At 37.0% G+C, this 25,168-nt stretch overlaps 1 protein-coding gene across 1 annotated transcript; it reads left to right on the top strand.

The window, feature by feature from the left end:
* The first annotated feature begins 370 nt into the window (after positions 1-370).
* LOC145981000 (putative glutamate receptor) lies at positions 371-24,732 on the top strand. Its single transcript, XM_083114096.1, has 9 exons — positions 371-666; positions 2,947-3,215; positions 6,253-6,414; positions 7,434-7,534; positions 8,812-8,902; positions 9,382-9,685; positions 14,272-14,489; positions 17,608-17,861; positions 24,509-24,732. Exons 1-9 carry the CDS (start codon positions 372-374, stop codon positions 24,711-24,713), a joined length of 1,899 nt encoding a protein of 632 aa, XP_082970222.1. The 5' UTR covers position 371; the 3' UTR covers positions 24,714-24,732.
* The last annotated feature ends 436 nt before the right edge of the window (positions 24,733-25,168 follow it).

Genomic DNA, 25,168 nt, shown 5'->3' with positions numbered 1-25,168 from the left:
ATGACTAATTTTTATGATTTTGCAAATGTACAGTAATTAAGCATTAGTATTGGCTGTTCTTTTAATGTCCTGACTGGGACATGGCGTTCGACTCCACCCTCTTGCACTATGACTGTTGGGAGAGCATGCTGTTTAATACACCAATATCTCAGGGAGAATTCACACTGAAGCGACAGGCAACGTGAGTCGCTTGAGGATTTCACCGATATAAAGCAGGGTTGTGCAGCCTGCCATACAAAAAATTACACCTACTTTAGAACTTATTTGTATTTTACTCAAAGCGTAAAGCAGAATTTACAAGAATGTGATAAAACAAGAATTGTAAGTTGCAAACTCATAGTAAATTGTCTGTGTCTCTTCTTTCAGGAAACATGTTGATTATTAAAGAAGACCCTAAGCATGTGAAGAAATATGTAACAAAAATATTCGCCATAATAATTTTCTGTTCCGCCATCCCAATGACAACCTGTGACCAATCTGCACTTCGATTTCACCTCTTTTATGTAATAGTTCTTTACTTGCCATGCTTACAGAGTGAGATATCACATGCCAAGAATACAACGCATGTGAGTAACTTGATTGACTACCCGCTTATTGGAAACTTTATAAGAGATTTCTGTCATCATCTTGGATGGAGTGACATCACTCTTCTTAGCACATCAATTAGTGAGTATTCCACTTTTGTTAGGTTAAGGTCCTTAAAAGTTTTTCCTTTTTTTTTCTTTACTTAATATGTCATGGCTTCACAAAGAATAAACATCTTATTAATATTAGTAAGTTATAGTGGAACCACAGTCGAAAGAGCCTGCGCAGACCTGTGACTCCTGTGCATTGTACTCCCACGTGGAGGGGGCAGAGTGGAGCAGGCTTCCTTGAGGCCCGAGTTGGACCGATTGAGGGGAAGGTGTGCAGAGACTTTGGCCGAAGGTTCCTCTATGACTGTTGCCATTTCATTAGCAAAGTCTAGTTGGCTGCACTTATGCCACTAGGTGTAGTGCAGGTGCATCCCAGTGCAAAGCTGTGCAAGGAAATTATGTTCAACCAAGTAGGCACAGTATGCAAGAATAGCAGTGTGAAAATTCATAAGTTTCAACAAATGTCTGCTTACTGCTTTCAACATTCATCTGATAGGTTCGAACGTATCACATGGACATACAGGGGTGCCCAACCCCAAAAAGGTATAACATTCGCCCCCCCCCCTTCCTTTATGTCGAATTATTTACTCAAATCATTTTGGTCAAGACAAAATTTGCGGAACAATATAATACAGACATATTTAAACAATATGTTTACTTTAGGTAATTTAGGCTCACTTTCATGTTTGCTAACATACGAGGTGTGGCTAGAAAAAACCGGACTATGCAAACATTATCCCCTTCAAAGTACTCCCCTGAACTATCGATATCCCGCTCCATACGAATCTTCCATTGCTGGAATCAGTGCTGGAAATCATTTTCTGAAACCATGTTCATGACCTCCGTCGCTTTTGTTTTTACAGATTCTACGGTCGTAAATCTGGTTCCTTTCAGTGCTGATTTGACCTTTGGGAATAAAAAAAAAGTTGCACGGAACAAGATGCGACGAATAGAGTGGATGTCCAAACACTGTGATCCTATGCTTGGCCAAAAAAAGAGCCTTGACTGACAATGCCATGTGGGCAGGAGCATTGTGCTGATGAAGAATCCATGACTTGCTTTTCCACAAATCAGGTCGTCGCCTTCTTACTTGCTCACGAAGGGTCGTCAGCACAGTGATGTAATAATGTTGGTTATTTTCGAATACTCAAGCAACGATCTTTTCGAATCAATTTACCGACATTTGCAATGTTTGATTCCGTTTTTGACATGCAAGGCCATCCAGGATGCAAGTTGTCCGCAATCACCTCTCGTCCCACTTTAAACCTTTGAAACCCCTCAAACACTTGCGTGCTCGATAAACACTCATCTCCGTACACTTCCTTCAACAAACCATAAGTTTCTGTGGCGGATTTTCCGAGTTTCATAAGAAACTTTAAATTGATACGATGTTCAACTTTCACACTTAACATTTTTCCGACGGAGCACAGATGTACGGTTCACTTCGTCCACAAGCTACAGTGAAACTGAGCGCTGCGTAGCTGGGCAATCACACAGTCGATATGCAGGATATCACGTTATACACTCATGTACCGCTTGACCTTGATGTGCTTGCCGTTCGTCGACAGCAACATCAATCTGGTTTTTTTTTCTAGCCACACCTCGTAAAACTGCTTAGGCCACTGCCATTGTTAGTGTACTGAACCTTATTCTGCACAGTTTGTCTGCTCGACTAACCTTGTATTAATGCGAATACCATGCCCCCCCCCCTCCCCACCATCCAAACCGATTCTAAGGGCATAAGAGGTAGTGTTTCATTTCAACCCTATAGCCACGATCACCCACAGGTAGGTAGAAAACCTGTACATAATAACCGAAACTAAAAATCAATAACAAGTCAATCGAACGAAGTGATCCCCCCCCCACCATTTTTGTGTGAAGATACAGTATATAGAATTGGTATAAAATTTTGTCCCCCCCAAAAATTCCCATGATGCAGGCACATCATGAAACCTCCCTGTGGACATACACCACACTGTACTCAACCCCAGAACGTGCAAATGCTATAGACACCAACTACACTATGTGACACCAAATCAACAAAGAAGACAATTTGGTGTTGTACTTGGTAACCAACTAGACATTCATTTGTAAGTTTCGGACATGTAACATTCATTTATGGAATTCCTTACTAAATTATTAATTAGCAAGGTGTTGTAGGAAATAAAGAGAGGGTGTCTGATACAAAAAATAGTGCAATTCTTACAGAGAATTCTGTTTTAGTCCTGGAGAAAGTCCAAAACTTTCTATGGTGATTGCTTTTAAATTTACTAGAAACTACAGAAATATCTACTCTCACTTTTCTTTTCAGAATGCATCAAATATTCAGAATTTCTTAGTTCTTTCATGATTAAATCAAGCTGCGAGTCTCAACTTGACAATGACAATGTCAAATCAAATTTTGTGTTACTGATGGATGACTTCAATTCATCAAAATTATCAGCTCTAATGACTGATCTCCAAAGGGTTCAGATGGTTACCGGAATGGCAGCCTTTCTCCTTATTGGGCGAGAAAATTTACAGTTACAATTCAACAAAGGTAACTTCCACTGGTACCATGGTGAAATAAGTGATAGCAAGGTAAATATATTTACTTATCTTCAACTATATTCAGTTGTGTCCTTCCCTTTACCTGTGTTTGCAGAATATGTGTCTTGGTTCAAACTGGGCTTGAAATCTTACTACTATAGGGTGGTATTGGAGTGCAAAGACAAAATTCAAGTACAATTCCAGGTTTCTAACAGTCCGTTTTTTGTGCATTTTCAGGAAAAAAACTTTTCAAAAATTTCCAAGAATGTCTTATCTTTTATGGTTTCTCTACTAAAAGTTTGCAATTTTAACTAAATGTTATCATAACTGCTTTTTTCTTTTCTTGACAATGTTTATTTTAAGTCTACATTATCTTCAGAAAGGCTAATCAGAACTGAACAGTTTAAAGTGACATCCACAGTACTGCGCAATGTTCTTCCACTGGGAAATGAACCTGGGCGACAGTGTTACAATTTGACAATAAAATTGAACATAGGAATTGCAGTTTTTCTGGCGATGTGATTTGAACCATACACCATGTGAGTGTGGGACACCATGGGCGTCAGCAGGGGTGGTCGAACCAGTCGGTCAACCCCCCCCCCTGGAAATTTCCATCTCCTTTTTTTCAATTTATGGCAATTTATAAACAAAGCACTTTATTTCACCTCATTTTGTGTCATTGTTTAAAAATAGTCTTGAGATATTGAATTTGGTACGAAACTTTCATAATTTGCAACACTGAAACTCTGTTAATTTGTAACTTTTGTAACACGTTTTGAAGCTTCTTATATTACTGCATTTGCTGCTGCTGCTCCTACTGCTACTAATGTTAGAAGTGACGATTATGTAATCTTGGTTGTAACAAGTACTATATTATTCATATAATAAACTTATTGGATGCTAAAATAAACTAAAACTGCTACTGCTACTACTACTACTACTACTACTAGTAATAATAATTATAATAATAACATAATTTAAAATACCTATAATGCAATAATTTTAAAAATGAACCCCTTTTTAACAAACCTGCATATGTCACCGGTCTGTATCTGTATTGAGGGGAGGGGGTGTCCTCGACATCTTCGATTCGACCCCCCCCCCCAGGAAAATTTCTGGCCCATATATAGGACAAACAGGATGCACCATTGAACAATGAGATAATGAACATCCTCGCAACATCAGATTATTCCAACCAGAAAAGTCAGGACTTGCAGAACACAGCATCACAGAGGGCTGACATCAAATAACAGCCAAATGTGTTGGGTACTGGGACCGAAGAGTAAAAGAAGCCATAGCCATTTCACGGGAAAGCATCAATCTGAACAGGGACGTGGGACTCCAGCTGAGTCACGCCTGGAACGCACTCCTCAGTAAAAATAAAGTTCCAGCCAATAATAACACCAGCATCCAGAGTGAGCCAATAGGAAGACAAGAGTCCAAACTCCGCCCATCATAGTCACATATTTAACCTTATACTGGTTTCCATTCATAGGCGTAGCTGCGTGGTGTGCCTAGGCACACCCTAATGGGCTGCTTTATCAAAGAGAATTAATGACAGATATTTCAATAAGAGAGAAAATAAGCGGCAATTTGTAAGAAGTTGAAAATGTCATTACTTGGTACAAACGTGTGCATTATCGCTGATGAAACGAGTGTCTATAGTTTTTCGATATTTTGATGTCATTGGAGAAATAAGATATTTACTGCAGCACCCTTCTTCTATACCTGTCACAAGCTGCACGTGTGAGAGAGAGCTTTCTCCAAGCTTACCCAAGTTAAAACTAAATTAAGAGCAACTCAGAAGCAGGATAGATTGCTCTTACTTTTTTACAGGAAAAAGCTTAATCTATGGATGTAAATGAAGTTATTGATGAGTTTAAGAACATTGTACCTTTTGACAGACGTCTCTTGTTATAGGTGACGTGTATTTTGATGTATTTGTTTGTAACATTTATGAACATTTTTTGTGTGTGTAATTTCTATGCAATTTGATTTTTTCTACTACATATATTCAGAAATTTTCAACACTGTCATTTAGTGAATTTATTTTCCTTTACAAACATCAGTGCAGTTAAAGAGCCAAGTGATTGTGTTGCGAAATATGCTATTAAAAAGGTACAAGACCTCATTTTTTTCCTTTGTGCACACCCAAATATAAAGTTCTAGCTACACCTATGTTTCCATTCCTATATTCCCTGATGATGGGAGCAATGTATGTGTTCGAAATGTTGGAAGCCAATATTGACTTAACCTGGCTGATAGCCCGAGAACACTTGTTCAAAAATTGAACATATATAATGCAACACTAAACGCACAGCCATGAAGATAGTTGGCTGGGCAGAAATGCACTGGTGCCACATATGAGCAATGTGTGGCAAAGTCAACCAGTGCCATTGACTAATTCAAGCATCAGACCGACCACTCTCCAGGGCACTTTTGTGTCATCCCTGACCTTTCGAGCAAATGCTGCCAGTTTGTATCACATGTATTACAAAGACCAACTCAATAACTCTGCTATGAGATGTTTTATTCTCTTGAACCTCCGAACACAGCACGGGGTTGTGCTCTGATGTGGCAACAGTGCAAACTTCTGCCACCCGCCTAATTTCATGGCCGTGAATTTAATAAGAATTATCATAATATACTTTCTAAAGTTAACTTAGCCTACTAGGATTCATTCACAATAACATAGCGAACGAAATCTAAAATGAGAATGGCAGTACTTTTGTTCAACTTCATGAAGATCATTACACAGCTATGGCATGCCTACCTCAGTATGTTTAAACTGCTTTGAAGACTTTTCGCAATGTTGGCCTTTACATTTGTCAACAAACAAGTTTAATTGCTGGTGTCAACAATTTCTGGCCACTAGACACACTGCAATAAAAGACGAGTGCAAAGCTTTACTTGTCTCTTGGATAAACTATATAAGACAGCGTTTCCTGTGCTGGAATTAATCTCTAAAATACATGGCAGTACAACGATAAAATGAGTTAAATTTCTAAGTACTTAGAGTTTGGTACAATGAAAAAAATTCAGTCTATATCATTGAAAATATTTCAATTTGCCTATTTTAATTCTAAAGGAAATTGAAGTTTGGGATGTGTACACCATTGGAACGACAGAGCAACTCTTGAGAGAAAAAAGGGGTTCCTGGGCAACAGAAAAAGGACTACATTTAGAACTTCCTGGATATTTAGGACCTCACAATTTTCATGCCCAAGAGATTCGAATTGTAACTGTTCATGTAAGTTGTTCTATGAAGAATTTGCTTCCATTTTTTTCCAGTTAAATTATTCTTAAGTCTTAATATTGAAGTAGTTACTCCAGTTTCTAAGCTAACCCTTAAATACCAAGATGGAACAACTGAGAAAATTGTGGATATGCAGCTTTGGGACATGGACGTCCAGAAGAAGGGCAAGGGCAAGCCACAATAATTAATTATTCCATGAACAGGATAACTTCATATTGAAGCAATGACTTTTTGAGGGGACAACACTATTATGGGGGAGAAGGTGCCTTATTTGCCCCCTCCCCTGGAAAAAAATACCTAACTTGCTCCTCCCTGGAGAAATCCTGCGGACACCCATGCTTTGGGATCATTCTTCTTCTATTTAATAACACATACATGTAATTTAATAGCATGAAATTGTAGCCTGATCTATATTGAACAAAGTGTGGTATTATTCATGACTCAACCATTATTAGTTTCAAACATATCAAATTATTTAAAGTAGAATTGTATTTACTTGAAATTTGAAACTACAACTGGCATTAAGGCTAATAATGCAAAAAACAACTTCAGCATTGAGGCTAATACTGTACAAAACAGACCTGCATCTGAGGGTTAAATATACTAATGTTTAAGATTTACCTGATTTATACTTTTAATGTGTTGTAATAAAAATTTATCAACTTATATTTTCTAAATTCCTATAAATTAACACATTGCTTGTGAATTCACTTACTAATTTCAAATACACTACGAACTTCTACAAGCATATATTCCTATATGCAGTTTCAGTCATGCAGGAAAGTTCTATGTAGAATTTAAACGTTAGAAATAGCAATAAATATTCTTTACTTGTAATTAAGTGTAATTGATTGCAGTTTAAAAATTGTAAATGTTCCTGTATTTACACTGAATATATATTTGTATGTCTTGAGCTATGTTTTACTTGTTTAGTTTCAAAGTGAAACAAGTTAATAAACTGAAGTTATTTTTTTCGATTTCAAATTATTTGCAGCAGATATTTTATTTCACAGGGTCCACCATTTGTTTTTCTTCAAAACCAGAAAGGAAAAATTACAGCCTATGGATACCTCATTGATTTAATTGATGCTATCAGTAAGAAACTGAATTTTAGGTGAGAAAATATATAATCAGTACAATAAATAAATATACAGAGGTTGTTTCCGATCTATGGTGACGATTTCAAACTGCACCTTCCTTAAGAGAAACCATGTCGCCACTATTGAGAGTGCTCTATTTGGTGTCCCTGCATCTTGACAATCGCCCGACACTGAAGTTTCCACTGTAGGAGACTGGCACAAAGTGTAGTATGCCCAGCCTCAACCACTCCTCCTGACAAGCTTTCCATAGCCCTTCAATAGTGCGGGGTCTCCTTTGAGACAAGGCTCGTTTCAGTAGGCCAAAGGTGCAAAAGTCCATCGGTGAGGCATCAGGTGACTTCACTGGAATGTCTGTGAAAGGAAAATGGCACGAATTCCAGTTTCTTCTGCCATTTGTTGGAGGAAGAGGCAGGTTGAGCGAGATGTGTGACTTGACGCCTTGTCTTGAAGCACTCACACACCCTTGCGTCGCTTTTCCAAACACAAATCGCGGTGAATGATGGTGTGCACTGTCTTCAGTGATGTTTGTAGCCGGTTAGCGATACTTCTCTGTGTGGCTGGATTCTCCCTGGTGACCAGCATCCTGACATCCCGAATTGTAGCTGGTGTGTGGCTAGTGGCAGGCCGGGAGTTGGCCTGTTTCTGCCCCACAGGAATCATCCCATGCCTTGCCTTACCTGTCCCTTTCAACACCCGTGATATGCCATTTTTGGACACAGTGAATCTACGCTCCTTGCACAGTTTTATAATGGCACTATAACTGTAGTTTACGTCGCAAAGTGCAGTTATGTAACCCTCCCAATATGCACCGCTTTTCGGCGACATTCTTCCTGATACACAATGACCACACCTGTCACGCACAGTCAATGGTCCGTGCCCACACGACTGGCAGCTTCATTCTCTTTCCGCTTGGTGGTGCTGCACAAGGTGTGCAATTTTGTCACCATAGATCGGAAACAATCTCTGTACAAGTTCATTGTGACAAATTAAGTATCTGAATGCACAAAAAAGAATAAGTCTAGGTGGTGAGTTACGTATATTACAAATTTAGAAATTCAATAAAGAAACATCAATTCCAATCCTAATATAATCAAAACAATAAGATGATAATTGCAGATGCAATATGCAGTGCAGACTTGCCAGAAAAATATCTGATCCTAAATTTTCCAAATATATTTTTATTGGCTAAAAAATACTATCATTCAATTTGGTGGCTTCAGCTTTAGTATATTGAAAGGCATTGATTTTTTTTTCCAGAAATCTGTGTTCAGTTTTTACCCCTATCTTTCAGTTACACAATTTTACCAAGCCCCGACGGGAGTTTTGGATCCTTGCAAACTGATGGGAAATGGACAGGAATGGTTGGTGCTGTACAAAGGCATGTAAGTAAGATATTTTAAACGTACAATATTAATGACTGACAGAATCCAGTTCAACACTTCAAGGTTCATAGCTGAGAAGATGGCATATGCCATCTATTGTCATACCAAGAGGAAGGAAGATCGGGGAAAACTCGTTAACTAAAGGGATCAGTAGTTGGTTTTCTCACTTCGCTTCCTTTTCATCGTGACTGTGCACACTCAAATGTGTCGAGAAACAGAATATTGTCCTGTATTTTAAATGCAATTGTAACAAATGTGTGTTCTCCTTACGTGCTTATACAGTGGACTCTTTTTAGTTGAAACTAAATTCGAATTATTCTGCAATTCGAACAGAAGTTTCATACCCTTGAAATTTCTATTGAAACCAATGTTAGAAATTCATGTGTAATACAAATTAGGGTATTAGAGTCCTGCCGGACTTTAAAAACACACTGTACTTATTCTTATTAGCCTAAAAATAACTATTTCTATTCTTGTAGGAGGCTGACATAGCCATGCATTCACTCAGCGTGACAAGAGAACGCCAGCAAGTGTTGGACTTCTCCCCACCAATAGAGCACAGTGGCATGGGTCTCCTGATGCAACGTGATAGTAAGAAAGCACTCTTCAACTGGAACGCCTACTTCCTCCCTTTCTCCCTCTACATTTGGATAGCTTGTGCCCTCATGCACTTCGTGTTCAGTGCCTGTCTATGGTTATTAAACATGGCTGATCAAGATGAGAACTGGCCACACAGTTTTACTGAAAGCATGTGGACACTGTATGGAGGACTAGTGCAGCAAGGTATTTCCAGATGGTATCTAACGAGTTTATAGAAAATGTGTGATTAGAGCTAGAGACATTACCGTATTTGCTAGCATATAAGATGCTTTAAAAATAGGTCTCAAAATCAGGGTGCAGTCTTATAAGCCGATACTCAGTTTTTGATTACCTAAGGAAGAGGCCTAGCATTTCACAATGTTGTGAATGGGTTAAAGCTTCATAGGATGCTGTGAAAACTAATATGGTGGTTAAATCATTGAAGTGTGACATTAGTAATGCACTGCATGGCACAGAGAAAAAATTGTTGCATGAGGACTCAGATTCTGATTTAGAGGAGGTTTCAAGTGACTTCATTTATCTCTGGAGGTAAATGCCTGGGTTTTGACGAAGAAGATTAAAATGTATTCTTTCCTAGTCTGATTATGTCAGTTATTTGTTGAATAACAAGTATATACCTATATACAGTGGTGTTGCGTGCGGTTCACATACGGGTATTCACAATAAAATTTTTATACTGAATGGAGATTTACTCCTCTCCCCTTGTCACTTCATATTCAATTGAAAAAGTAAGAAAAACAGTTCAACTTATTTTCAACTATTTCCCACAAAAATCACGCTATATTTGAAGTAATACAAGATTTTTTATGCAATTAACACTCTTTTAATTATGCTATTTACAATTAGTAATGGCTAGTGCAAACTAATTAGTATAACATGCAATCTCAGGTATGTACAATGCAAGACTACCATACTTCGCAATCTACTTTCTGTTACACCGACTATATGTTAACCAACGACATTCATTCAGCGTTGAAAACACGTGCATCGTTAGCGGGACAGATGGGAGGATGCATCCAGTTCAGAAAAAATATTTTGTGTATGTAAGATATTTGTGTAATATACAGAATGCCCTCGCCCCGCCCACAATAACTCAGTTGGGAGTACTTACCTCTTGTACAATGCAGAGGTTTGTCTGGTGAGGGCCCATCCTTTTTACTTCCGTTCGTTCTGCTTTGCTCATTTGTGAAAATGAAGTTTATTTCAAACTCCTAACAGTATTCATAGTGTACAAAACACTACACACACACACACACACACACACACGCGCGCGCGCGCGCGCACGCACGCACGTTTGAAAGTCAATGCACATAAATTTACCCAACCACTTGCCAATAGATATCGCGCTATCAACAGTCGACACCACTCTAACTGCATTTTCCCGGTTGCCGCCAGAGCATAGGCTTTTTTATAGCCCCGCAAAATGAACGGAACTTGACCTTTCCAAAAATAACGTGTCCCCTTGCAGTTCTCCTACAGCAACAGAGTTGCCAACAATTGAAACGCAGAAGTTGCTAAATCTTCAACATGCGCTAAAAGTTGCTGAATCAAATTTACAGGTGAAAAATGCAAAATATATTTTTAAAAAGTGCTGTAAAGAACAACTTACATCAGGTTTATTCCAACCAATAAATTAAATTTCAATGTTTGTGCGTTTATATGTAGATTGAAAAATTACTTAATTTCAAATGAGATAATTTTATGCATATTTCATTTTAACTTTCTAACTTCAAAGAAGAAAATATTATGTGTAGCAAAAATGCATCTCTAGTATTCTGAAAGTTATATTTTGTTCCTCACAATAAGCATATTCCAATAACGTAGAGAATAGTAAAAATAATTTACTAACATCAATTGATAACTGTTTTCGGTAACAGCTATTTAGGCCTAGGACTCCATACTATTCTGAGTATAGTTACCAGAAAAATGCACGTTCAATTGATGTAAATATAATCTGCACTTTCCTTTGCAATTTAAGTTGGCGAGAGTTCTTTTATTTTTGCATTAAAAACGTCGATTACTAAAAAAAAGTTGCATAGTCTGAATGGCCCTTAGACGCACATGTGCAAATCATATAAACCTTGAAAGATATGTAACTCCTGCAGACTAGTTTCTAAAGAAAAGTCGCTCGTCACTATTCCGTGAACTTAGCACCCACTGGAATTTAAAATCCGCCAAGTTTAGCGATTTCTCACTAAAGTTTGCAACTATGTAGCTCAGACGGTCTCGAGTTCCCCTAGACGTGCCTTGTATATGCTGCACTCTGGTGCCGAATGCAAGAAGTATTGCCGCTTGAATCAGGGCTCCCAGCACCATATGTTCACACAGCCCAGTAAACACTTCCGCAGTATAGTGGCCAACAGTCCCTTAGCTGTCAGTCTGATGCGACATGCACAGCAATTGTGTTAAACGCAATCCGTGGAACACAATGGGAGTGTGTTACCAACTCTCTAAAAAAAGTTATTAGACGTGAAAGACATCAACTCCGAGTAAATTGTGTGTATATATTCGAACATCAAAGAAGTATTTTTTCGAATAAATATATGTGTGTGTGTGTGTATTTAATATGTACGTAATTTAAAACATTTACATGAGTGTTTACGTGCTCATGCGAACATTATCACGTGACGCGCCTGCCTATATATTACTTTATATTTGAAATACTGTAAATTAATTATAATATTCAGTGATAAAGGTTATTCCTCAAAAAGGGTACAAAAAAGGGGGTCGGAATATAAAGTATATGAAAATTTTAATTGAACCCTCGATCCTTAGGCAAAAAGCACAGGTGTCACATATCAGACAAGGCATTATGTTCCATGCACACATAATTGCAACACTTCTTATGCAGTGCTGCCTACTCCAAATGTCAATCCACCCTCCATTGGGAAATACTGTACTTAGACAGTAATGGCATCTGGGGAGTGGAATGCTAAGCTAACCTAGCTAAAATCTATCAGCTCATATAATAGTGTTAAAAGAAACCTTAAACAATGTATTTTTGGACAACAGTGGGGCGAAAACTAGACTTGAGCAAAGCTAACTACTGGCACTGTATCCACCTTTATGGCAGTGACATGCTGTTGCTGCATTTAGCTATGAAGAAACTTGAATTCAAACAGCTGATTAGGCCTGTTTGGGCAACAAGTGGCAACCTTAAAATCCCTCCTCCCTGAAGCAGCCAGCAGGGATTTTGTCAAAATAACTATTCTATGCTGTGAATGGGAGCCGGGAGTTAGCATGGCCTGGGTACAGTCAAGTTCTTTTTACTACTATTATTACATGCTACTTATTAATTCTTTCTGTAATAGTGATTCTCTTAGATGCTGACAATGCAATTATATCTTATCAATATGTATATGGACAGGCTTTAAACAAAACAAACATTCTTAAGTAAGACTAATTACGTGGACACTCCTCACCAAGACTAAAATCAATTAACATATCCGAGGACTAATTTGCCATGCCTATGCTAAAAGCTGATGCTACAAAGAGGCACTCACAAATGGATAAAAGAGCACAACATACAGCTCACAGAGGAATATCCTGTGTGACCTCAGGTGGAAACTTTTCTCTCAATGTCCTTGCAAAAAGAACTTTGGGGATTACTAAACCTGGAGAGTAAAGGGTAAAGGTGGGGTGAAGTGTGATGTTGATAGCTGTACTCCCGCACCTCCTATGTGCCTACATGGCATAACAGACAGGAGAGTTACATTAGAAAAATTAACTGCAGACAACATCATAAACTGCAAATAACTTCAGCTGCAAGCAAACACATCAGAACCAATGTGATAGTAGTGTGCCGGTTGACTAATTTCATATCTGAAAATATAATTTACACACTTTCCTTTACCAAGTTCAAGTAGGCTCGGAAGTTGATGGCAAATCATCTTTTTTTTCTGAGCCTTGAAAACAATGATAAATCTGATATCAGTCCATTGTCATTAAGTTAGAACCAGAAGCACTGTTTTCATTTTGCATCTTTCGGCCTTTTTTGGCTTTTAGGTCATTTTTCAGTATTTTTTGCTGTTTTTATTGCATTTTTCTTCTCCTCTGTTGTTCAGTAAATTTTGAATGCATTTGCTAGCATAACTTATGTATTTAAATTTCCTGACACGGTCTTTTTAGCATGTTTGCCATTAATCGAAAATAAGGTCAATGGCTTAAATAATTAATTTGTGGTACATTAATTTTTCCTTCGGCAAATTTAAAATACTTTGTGTGATGCCTACTTTGAGGTTCCCTTGCTGGCCACTACAATCGCTTTAATAGTCGCAACATTAAAAAAAATATAATCTAATGTGCGCGAAATACAAGTGTATTGTGTACGGTTCACTCTAAAAGCAGGTGAATGACTTGTACAGGAAAACCTTGAAGTAAAAATAGGGAAAACTACATTGGCACTTAAATGCTTTTTTTTTCATTTGCTTTAGTAGTTTACTCTGGTGACAGAAACCTACAACTACTAAGGATTCGTCATGCTGATCATGTGTCACTCCCTAACTGGTTGAATGGGTCGGCAGTTGAGAAGTAGGCTTTGCCCTTCAAGGGCCTTTGCACCACAGGCTATTTTCTGTTAGTCGGTAGTTAAACCACTAAACAATTTGTTTTTATATAAGTATTAAATTATTCTCTTGTAATTTATGAAAAAATCAAACTTCCATTTTAAGAGCGAAAATTATTTTTATGTCATCAACTTCTGGGCCCTACATATGAGTAATACGATTCTGATAGTTTGTATCAACTTAACATGAATCTCATTATTGCAGGTGCAAAGTGTAGTCCCAATACACTTCGTAGCAAATTAGTGTACGGCATGTACTGGTTATTCACAGTTATCTTATTCTCGAGCTACACAGCACGTCTTACGGCACACTTAACTAACATCAGCAATGAGCTGCCTGTTAAGTCACTCTCTCAGGCAGTCAGGAGTGGTCACTGGACTATAGGCACCATTCAAGGATCCAGCATGTTTGACAAGATATCAGTAAGTACTTTATTTGTGTACCAGTTTATATCTTTTAAATTAACAAATGACTATTAAACTGATCGTGCGCCTACCTAGCACCTAACCTACATTTTGCTACATAGATCTATCTGTCTACCAATCGTCTTCAGGGAGTGTGGCTTGATGAGTGTCAACCTCAGTTGCAAAGTAAAAGTTGTAAGGGTAACATCACTCCCTCATTACAACATTGCCAAGCGTATGTCTGTTTTTGTCAGTTGTTTTTATTAGTTTGTACAGTGTTTGGGCATTTCGTGTACTAATTTTCCATGATTTGTGTGCTATTGTATAACTTTTATTCAGTAACTGAACTGATCAACTCTCCCCCCCCCTTTTCCATTTTATAGTATGTTCACAGTATCCGACGCTCATTTAATTTGTCCCTCCAGGAACTTTCGGTGCTTTGTGACTCAAAAATGCGCAATGTCAGTTGAAAAGAATTCAACTGATCGCGCTGACTCGTTTCCCAGCTGCCAGTTGGAAATTCGAGCAGTATAACTGACACTGAAGTACTATATCTAACTTGGAAGCTAATTACTTTCTATTGTACCAACATTTTTTTGTCACACTTTAGAACTGCTGCCGAGTTTTCTTCAAAGGGTACAGCATGAGAAGTATTTAAAAATTCTTTATTCACATAACATTAAAAATTGATGTAAAAATGTACTATTTGAACTTATACTTTATTTGTTCTACATTCTGACATAAATATGTATGTGCCTTTGTCAAAAAAGTATGATTTTGAAATGTAACAGTGTATAAGAAATTGCGCAGCATTCATGTTTGAAACAACAGAAGAAAGAGATCCAGTAAACAATGGAATCAGTTGGGACATTCAAATTGAAAATGCTTCATTCTTTTCTTACTGATGTATTGAAAGATCAATAGAAGCCTTTTCTCACCATCAGATACATTTTCTTGTCTGTTTATTTCCAAACCTTTGTCATCTTCTATCATCTGCATTGTTTTCCATTTCTTCGTTGAAAAGTCCACACGGTTTACTTCACGATATGTCAAATTATACCTTCCCTATTTTCTAGTTTCTCAATTTTTTCACATTTCTGCTTCATCCATTCTTTTCTTGCATCATCAGTTGCTTATTTAGTTTTCTATAGTTTTGACCTCTTTCTTTACATTCTTCTATTATCTTCTTTCTTATATCTTCTCCAAAATGTCAGTGGTTATACAGATAATCCACAAAGATATTTCATTGTGGTATAAATAAATATAAGTGAGTTTAGTTATTCAAAATGTGTATGCTAAAGATTTTTTTTCTAGATATTATAATGTACAGAAAACAAAACATGACATCATACAGGGTGACAATTAATGAACTATATGAAATAAAACAGTCATAATTTCTGAACGGTTCGCGTGATGACGTCCAAACTGCGTGGCTGGCCACAGGGCATGATGGGAATTTGTATGCGTATGTGCACGCAACGTGTTGATGTCGGCCATTTGCAAGTGAAAATGTCCTGGAGAAGTATTTTGGGGACCGCATTCTGGCTCTGGGATACCCAGAGGCTACTGGAAGGGGACTATGTTAAGGACAAGGTGTACAGAAATAACCCCAAAACCATTGCCGAGCTGAAAACTGCCATTCAGGAGGTCATCGATGTTTCGACACTTCAGCGGGTACATGTGCAATACAGTTTGTTCACTACGTGGTTTGTCACTAATTTCCATTTTATTTCATATAGTTCATTAATTGTCACCCTGTAACAGCTGTGCAAGTATTGGTAAGAATATGCTCCAATGTATTCTTGAAGAATTGGACTAGTGCACTGATATTTGACATAGGAGACAGAATGCACGTATAAAACTTAAGATATTCCCTTCAAAACCATGTAACGTTCATGTCTATATTTATAAGAGTTTGGTGCATATCAAATATTAAGTCTCTCTTCTTTCTTTTGTAACACCCCTGTACGTATAAATCACAAACATTTTTTTATCTCTATTTTCAAAATCTCATATTTTCTATTTCATGGTTTGATCTGCATACTTTCTTTATCACACTTTGCTGTTCTGAATGTCTTCTACAGCAAATATACCCAAAACCACAATAAAATCAAGCATGTCGCTTGCATGTCACTCTGATTGTGCCATTTTATCAAGAGCGTGCATTGGGTCACCCCAATCTGTTGGTGGCGCATGTGGAGTCAGGTTTCTTTTTCCAGGCTGGGCCCATACCACTTGTCACTTGGGTGTGAAAGCTCCCTAACATTTTACTCCTTGAACCTCTTCAGCTGTAATATGACATCCTACTGTTGGATTAAAAATTATACATACCAGAGTTTGGACGCTACAAAATTAACCAGTACACCTACATAAAAACGAGTTACATCAAAATTTAGATTATTTAATTCTGCGTTAAGCTATGGCAACCAATTTTTTTTCAAGTATGGCTTCAATTTTTTATCGCCATGAGGACAAGAAATGTGCTGACTTTTTGGTGTTTCCAAATTGACCGCTCCCTTTGAAATTTTATAAATAAAAAACTTGTGGTCTGATTGTGATGAAACTTAAATGCAGTGGAGATAGAAAGATTTTTTAACACACAATTTTTAATTTTCAAATATTTTAAATCGGCTAAAAAAAAGCTCTTATCAATTTTGTGAAACACCCTTTTCTTAGTATTGGGTAGTCCTACAAATACAATCTTTGTCTTGTATTGAAGCTCTTTGCAGTGTGTATTGAGCATGGCAACACCACTCACAGTGACAGCCTGCAGTTTCCATGGTTTAACAGACATCACAGTAGTGACTGAACGATTTTAAAAATTTGAAAATTAAGAATTGTTTAAAACCTTTCTAACTGCACTGTATTTAATTTCTTCACAATTGGACCACAAGTTTTTTATTCGTAGAATTTCAAAGAGAGTGGTTGTTTGGAAAACACCTTAAAAACTGCACTTTTTTGTACTCATGATGATAAAAAATCAAAGGCATACTCAAAAAAAATGTGGTTATCATAGCTTTACTCAGAATTGAATAAGCTAAATTTTGTTGTAACTCGTTTTTATGTAAGTCTACAATTTGTCCAAACTCGGGTATCCATAATTTTTAATCCGACAGCTAGTTCATTTTTTTTACAGCAATCTGAAACTGATGATATGCGGTTACTGGCCAAAAAGGTACGAGAACCCAACATGCTGGTACCTAACTTCGAAGCAGGTGTGGAGAGAGTCTACACTGACCCTTCCTACCTCTTCTTCACCAGTGAGCCTATCCCCAAGTATCTAACAAGGAACAATTGCTCTTTCATATGGGTACCTGGCAAGTTCTTTGAAGGATATGGGTACATGGGGTATAGAAAGGGACTGCCTTACAAAGAAGCTATTTCGCACTAGTAAGTATAGACGAAGAGTTAAGTGTTGGGAGAGATAAAGTGGTGTCCACGTATCTGTACAATTATTGATAATTTTAGGGATCAGATATTTCTATAAATAGCCTAACTAACTAACTAACTAACTCCCTAGCCTTCTTAAACCCGAAGGTTCATGGCTGCAGCAACACATGCCTTCCATCTTTCCCTATCTTGAGCAAGTTCTATACTTTTCCATCCCTACCGATTTCCCTTAGGTCCATCTCAACGTTGTCCCTCCATCTTCGTCTTGGCCTTCCTATAGGTCTCTTACCATCAGGTTTCCCAACAAGAATCCTGTAAACTCCTCTTTCCTCTCCCATTCGTGCCACATGGCCTGCCCACCTAAGTCTTCTTAACTTAATTATTCTAATAATATCTGGACATGAATACAAATTATGTAGTTCTAAATTATGTAAACTTCTCCACTCACCTGTCTCCTCATCCCTTTTAGGTCCAAATATTTTCCTAAGGATCTTATTTTCAAATACTCTCAATTTATGTTCCTCTTTCAATGTAAGGGACAAAGTTTCACATCCATATAATACTACAGGCAAAATTACTGTTTTGTATATTTTAACTTTTAGTTTCTTAGATATTAAACAAGAAGACAAAAGTTTATGAAGAGAGAAGTAACATGCATTTCCTGAATTAAGCCTACTTTTTATTTCCTCTTTAATATAATTTTCATTTGTTAATATTACTCCTAAGTATTTGAATTTGGAAACTGGTTCAAACGAGTTGTTATCAATAATTAGATTTTGATTATTACCTAACACTTGGTTTCTACCTGTAAGCATATATTTAGTTTTCTCTTTGTTAACTTCCAAACCTATCTCTTTAGCAGTTTTGAAAAATATTTTAGCATTATTCTTAATTGTATTCACATCATCCCCCAGTAAGTCTACATCATCTGCATATGCTAACAACTGAGTCATACCATTTAATTTTAGTCCTTCTTTACTTTCTTTTACCTTCCTAACAGCATATTCTAAGGCAAAATTAAAAAGCAATGGAGACAATGCATCTCCTTGTTTTAACCCATCATGAATTGTAAATTTGTCAGACATATTAATACCTACACGAATTTTACTTTCTGTTTCACTGGTGCATATTTTTATCATACTAACAAGCTTCTTAGGTATTCCAAACTCTAATAATATATTATATAATTTATCTCTTTTGACCGAATCATATAATTTTTTAAAATCAATGAATAGCTGATGGACATTTTGATTATATTCCCACTTTTTTTCAAGTGTCTGTCTGATGTGAAAAATTTGATCTGTAGTTGATCTGTTACGTTTAAATCCACATTGATAATCACCTATAATTTCATTAGCATATGGGGTTAATCTTGTTAAAAGAATGTTAGATAATATTTTATATGTTGTTGAGAGTAGAGTAATTCCACGGTAATTATTGCAGTTCATTTTATCACCTTTTTTAAACACAGGAACAATTATGGATTCTTTCCACTGTTGAGGGATTTCTTCTTTATTCCATATTAAACAAATTAATTTATGAATTTCACATATTAATGAATTTCCACCATATTTAATTAACTCAGCTGGTATTAAATCAATGCCAGGTGCTTTGTTATTCTTTAGCCTTTTAATAGCATCTTTAACTTCAGTCAAGTTAGGTTCTGGAACTAAAGGTTCTGCTGTGTGGACTTCATTTACTTCTGATTTATCTCCTACATGGACATTTAAAAGGTCATTAAAGTAGTTCTTCCATCTATTTAGAACAGGCATGTCAAACACGCGGCCCGCGGGCCGCATGCGGCCCTCGATATATTTTTGTGCGGCCCCTTTGCTATTACCTATTTTTAAATAGTAGAGCCTTCAGATGTAGTTGCTAAAATATATGTGTTTTTATATAAGACGATGTGAAATTTCACACGTTTTCCTCTTGGACAGGATATACCCGTCGGTAGGTGAAAAAAGGTGGTCGTGTTGCTTTATTGGGGTGGTTGACGAATGTAGTGATTGCCAGTTGTTCAGAGTCCAAGGCTAAGTCATCTGCTTGCGCAGTTTTCTCTCCGTAATCTAGAATGAGGTGAGGGTTGAAGGAAAAGGGGAACAAGCTGCCTTCGCCCGAAAAATTACTAAAGTAGCTCAAGAAAGCGAAGCTGCGGTACGCGCAAGCTACGCATTGTCAGAGTTGATAGCTAAACAGTCAAAACCTTTTGCCGAAGGCGAGTTTATTAAACGGTGCTTGGCAAAAGCTGCTGAAATAGTTAATCCCGCAAGTGTAAGAGCTTTTCAAGGCATTTCACTATCCCGCAACACGGTTGCTGAAAGAGTAACCAAACTGGCCTGTGATTTGAGAGATCAAATTAAAACAAAAGTGTAAAATTTCATTGCCTATTCCATCGCTTGTGATGAGAGTACAGACATCGGTGGTGTAGCTCACTTAGCTGTGTTTCTTCGTGCTTGTGATGAGGAGCTATTGGACATTGCACCGTTGCATGACACTACTACTGGTGAGGATATATTTATTGCTGTTCGTGAACTTTTGCGGAAGTATGATTTACCTCTGTCAAAGTTATCCTGTGTAGCTACGGATGGTGCCCCTTCAATGACGGGGAAAAAACAATGGTTTTGTGACAAAACTGCAAAACCAATTTCGTGAAACCTGTGATAAACACATGTTCCATCATGTGTATTGCATCATTCACCAAGAGGTCTTGTGTTCAAAAGTAATCAACATGGAAAGTGTGATGAAGCCTGTGAAAAAAGCTATCAACTTCATAAGATCTCGTGGCTTAAACCAGCGACAATTTTCTGATTTCTTAACAGATTTAGAAAGCGAATATTCTGGAGTGCCCTGCTACACAGAAGTGCGCTTGGCTATGGTTCTTGAAAGATTCTGTAACTTGAAAGATGAAATACGCCAATTTTTGGAAAGGAAAGAACAAGACACCAGCATTTTTTCGCAACCAACGTGGTTACAAGATCTTTCCTTTCTTGTTGATATAACGAAACACTTGTGAGATTTAAATTTGAAACTGCAAGGAAAAGATCAATTAATCACCAACATGAATGATCAAGTCAAAACATTCGAGCATAAGTTATTGCTTTGGGAAAAACAGTTAAGAAACAGACTTGACGCACTTTCCAACTTGTTCTAAATACAGATCAAGTTCAAAGGACCCTGTTTTGTACAAAAAGTACGTCGAAAAAATTCAGGTTTTGAATACTGAATTCGGGAAAGGTTCCATGATGTTCGTTCTTTCGAAGACAAGATCTCCCTGTTTTCAGCCCTGTTTACGACTGACGTAGAAAAAAATGCAGCACATTTGCAGATGGGAGTAATTGAAATTCAGTGCGACTCAACTTTGAAACAAAAGTACTTTTGTTTCAAAGTTGAGTACTTGCCTGCACGTTTTCCAGAAACCCGCAAATTTGCGTGTGAAATAATTTCAATGTTCGGTAGCACTTACCAGTGTGAAAAACTTTTCTCACTTGTGAAAGGAACAAGTCACCAACGAGATCCATTTTTTCAGACGTTCATATTAGCTGTGTTCTGAAAGTAGCTGCTTTGAATAAGATGTCTCCTGATATTGATAAGTTGCTGTCAGAAAAAAGATGCCAGCTGTCAGGCAAGAAGCAATGATCAAGTTTCAATGAATGTTCAATATATTTTATTAAGTGTTATGTTAGTCATTCTTTAAAATAAAGTATTAAAGATAATTTAATTTTTTTCCTTGCGGCCCGCCCTATCTAACACTACTGACTATTTGGCCCAGTTCATATTTTGAGTTTGACATGCCTGATTTAGAATATCGCTTGGGTCAGCTAGAAAATCACCGTCTTTATCTTTTATCAAGTTTACTTTAGGTTGCCACCCCTTTCTAAACTCATTTACACCTTTATCTAAATCTCTGATATTTTTGTTTTTGCTGTTTGTTTCAATTTCGTTAATTTTGCTTTTCAAGTAATCTCTTTTTTTACTTCTAAATGTGCGGTTAACTTCTCGCTTTATTCTATTATAATTGTTTAGATTTGTATCATCAGAGTTATTTAACCACCTAAGTCTAGCCTGATTTCTTATTTCTATTAGATTATGTCATTCATTATCAAACCATGGCTTACTTTTTCTGGGTTTATGGTATCCTATACTTTCTTTAGCTGCTGATTCTATTGCATTACGTATGTGCTCCCAATTCTTATTTACGTCTGTTTCATTTATATTTTCATCATCATTTAAATCCTGCAAAACATCAAATCTATTTGACAGTTTAATTTGGTAATCTTTCTTAATTTTTTCATCAGTAAACTTTCCTGTATCAAATTTTAGAATAAATATAAATAGCCTGTAGTGCAAAATTATGAATATAAGCATATAATTCATGTTGTGAATTTGTACAGGATATTTCTGAACATGCAGTTTATTTTTCAAAGTATAAACCCATTGAAGTCACTTCATGAAATACATACATTGTGGAAGTTAATCAACAATTTATGATGTTCAAGGAATATTGCAATTTTATATCAGATCAGTGGAATTCCAGTATTGGCAAAAGTGTCATATCTAATTAAATCTCTGGCATTCCTAAACCTGACGGTTTGTATTGCCAGAGCAACACATCGTCTTCCACCTCCTATCCTGAGCAAGGTCAATCAACTCTTGTCGATTCGTACCAATTTCCTTCATGTCTATCTTGATATTGCCATTCCAGATTTGTCTCGGCCTTCCTACAGGCTTCCCAACAAGAACCATGGAAACTTTTCTATCTTCTCCTATGCATGTTACGTGGCCTGCCTAACAAAATCTTCTTGATCTAATTATCCTAATAATATCAGGGGAAGAATATAGAACATGCAGTTCAGTACTTCGTAACCTTCTAAGTTCCATAGTTATCTTTCTTAGAATTTTAATGTCAAAAACTTAATTTATGTTCCTATTTTAGCGTAAGGGATCATGTATCATAACCATGGAAAATTACACGCATAATTACTGTCTTGGATATTTTAACCCTTATTTTACATTGCTATTCTACCTCTTGGTTAATCAAAATGATGATGATGAACCAATCCTGATATATCCATGCATGCATGAATATGTGTACAAACACACACACACACACACATACATATATACGAGATGCATTCAAGTTCTAAGGTATCCTAAATTATTTTGAGAAATATACTCACTTCAGAAAGCTGAAACTGCCGTCACTTCTCAACATAATCACCATCTAGATGTTCACATTTTCCACAACGCTGACGTCACGATAGCATGGCCTCTGCAAATGCTCTCAGGAGTCTGTTCTGTATACTGAATAATCGTTGATGCAAGAAGGGAACGGCTGGAAAATGTGGGACCACAGACTGTCCTTGAGCGTTGGAAGGAGTCAAAAGTTGCTAGGTGCGAAGTCAGGTGAGTATGGACGGAGCATGTGATTCACTTCAAATTTGTTTTCCGTGAAGAGCATCTGTACAATGGCCGCCTGATGAGGAGGTGCGTTGTCCTGATCAAAGAACACAGCTGCAGCCATTTCTTTCGCAATGCTGGAAGCAACTTGGTCCTCAAATCAGTTTCATAGCTTGTACCCATCATTGTGGTACCCTTAGGATAGCAATGTGTGAGTATAATGCCTTCACTGTCCCAAAACATCCCTCTTCTCAGCAATGGAGTAGCTGGTGGCTGGTTCGTGGGCGAGGCTCCTTTGGTTTGTTTTCATACGACGTTCGACATTCCTTGAACTATCAGAACACACAAACGCACATTGCTCACATCCATGACACCACCACAGCATGTCTCAGTCAATTTAAGATGAATACTCCCGCAGGTGAAGAAAATGGATAATAACACGCTGTTCTTAGGATGTAAATGATGTCATTTCCACTATCAAAAACATGTCTGTCGTTAGACAGCGCCACTAGCTTCCTATAGGCCGTATCATGCTGTCCTCATCAACCTTCAAGAATGAATGCTTCTTCTCAAACAACTCTCACCTTTATAACTGCTTCTATTCATGAAGAAAAAAAATAGGAGACCTTAGAACTTGAATGCACCTCTTATGTATACAGCAATCTTACGATGTGGAATGCATCAGTTAGCCTGGCATAAGTCCCACTTAAGACTGGGCTGGACAATTTTTTTCAAATTTTCCTCTGTTTTCAAAAAGCTGCTGTGATATTCCAAAATCTGAAAAAATACATCAGCCTAGAATTTCTTATACAGTATTGATGTGATTTTTTGTGTGTTTACGTCTGCTGTCATCTAGATATTATCAATAGTTTAATAAACTTACATAATCAGGAAACTATTGATAACATCTAGATAACAGTGAAAGCAAACCACATGAAAATTCATATCACTGCTCTAAAAGAAATTCTAAGCTGATGTATTTTTTTCAGATTTTGGAATAACAGATGCTTTTCAAAAGGACACGAAAATTTGAAAAAATCTGCCCTGGCAGTGGCCAAAGGTTCAGTTCAGTCTTAACACTTGAAGTTCACATCAAGATATATATCTTAGGGATTGATAACCCTACAATATTTTTTTCTTCCCTTTACAAAATAGACTAAATTTAGTCTTCATTATAAAGTCATTTGTATTCTGTATGCTCTGTACTTCTTTTATAAGCACTGATCATTATTCAGAATTTTGTCTTGTAGTGTCTCCATGTTCAAGGAGAGTGGACAGATGAAATACCAGTTTCACAAATGGTGGGCATCAACGAAACCATGCACGTCAGCTAAAACATCTGAGGAACTAGGATTACCAAGCACAGTGTGTGTGTTTTGTTTATTAATGGCAGGCTTTCTACTATCTATTACTCTAGTCTTCATAGAAAACATTTATTATAGAAAACAATGGTGATGACATGATATAATTATGATCAGGCAAAAAATCATTATATGCACCAAAAATGCTATATTTTCACTAACGGTTCAATTAAATTCGTAACATTTACCTCCAGTGCTTATTTATTTAAATTTCACTTTACCTGTATCCTTTGATTGAACTTAACTTAGTGTTTGTTAGAATACCTTATCCGATATGTATTATAATATTTTGAACTGTACTGCAAATAATTATAGGCAATATCTTGCTTCTTCACTACGAGTATGTATTCTGGTTTCACCATAAAAAGTGTATAAAAGTAGTCATACTCATTCAGCTGGGCACACACTGACTAAAATAAAATCTAGACAACAAAAATTATTATTTGACCTCAAGAACTTGAAATTATATACAGGGTGATTCATAATTCCCTCCCTCATAAATTTATTTTCCTGTAGTTTACGGTTATTACAAGCATAAGAAAACAGTTT

Source organism: Lepisma saccharinum, chromosome 28 (assembly GCF_977018435.1).
Source record: "Lepisma saccharinum chromosome 28, izLepSacc3.1, whole genome shotgun sequence".
Taxonomy (NCBI): domain Eukaryota; kingdom Metazoa; phylum Arthropoda; class Insecta; order Zygentoma; family Lepismatidae; genus Lepisma; species Lepisma saccharinum.
The sequence above is the reverse complement of the archived record's forward strand: the minus strand, read 5'-3'. Positions and strand labels throughout refer to the sequence as shown.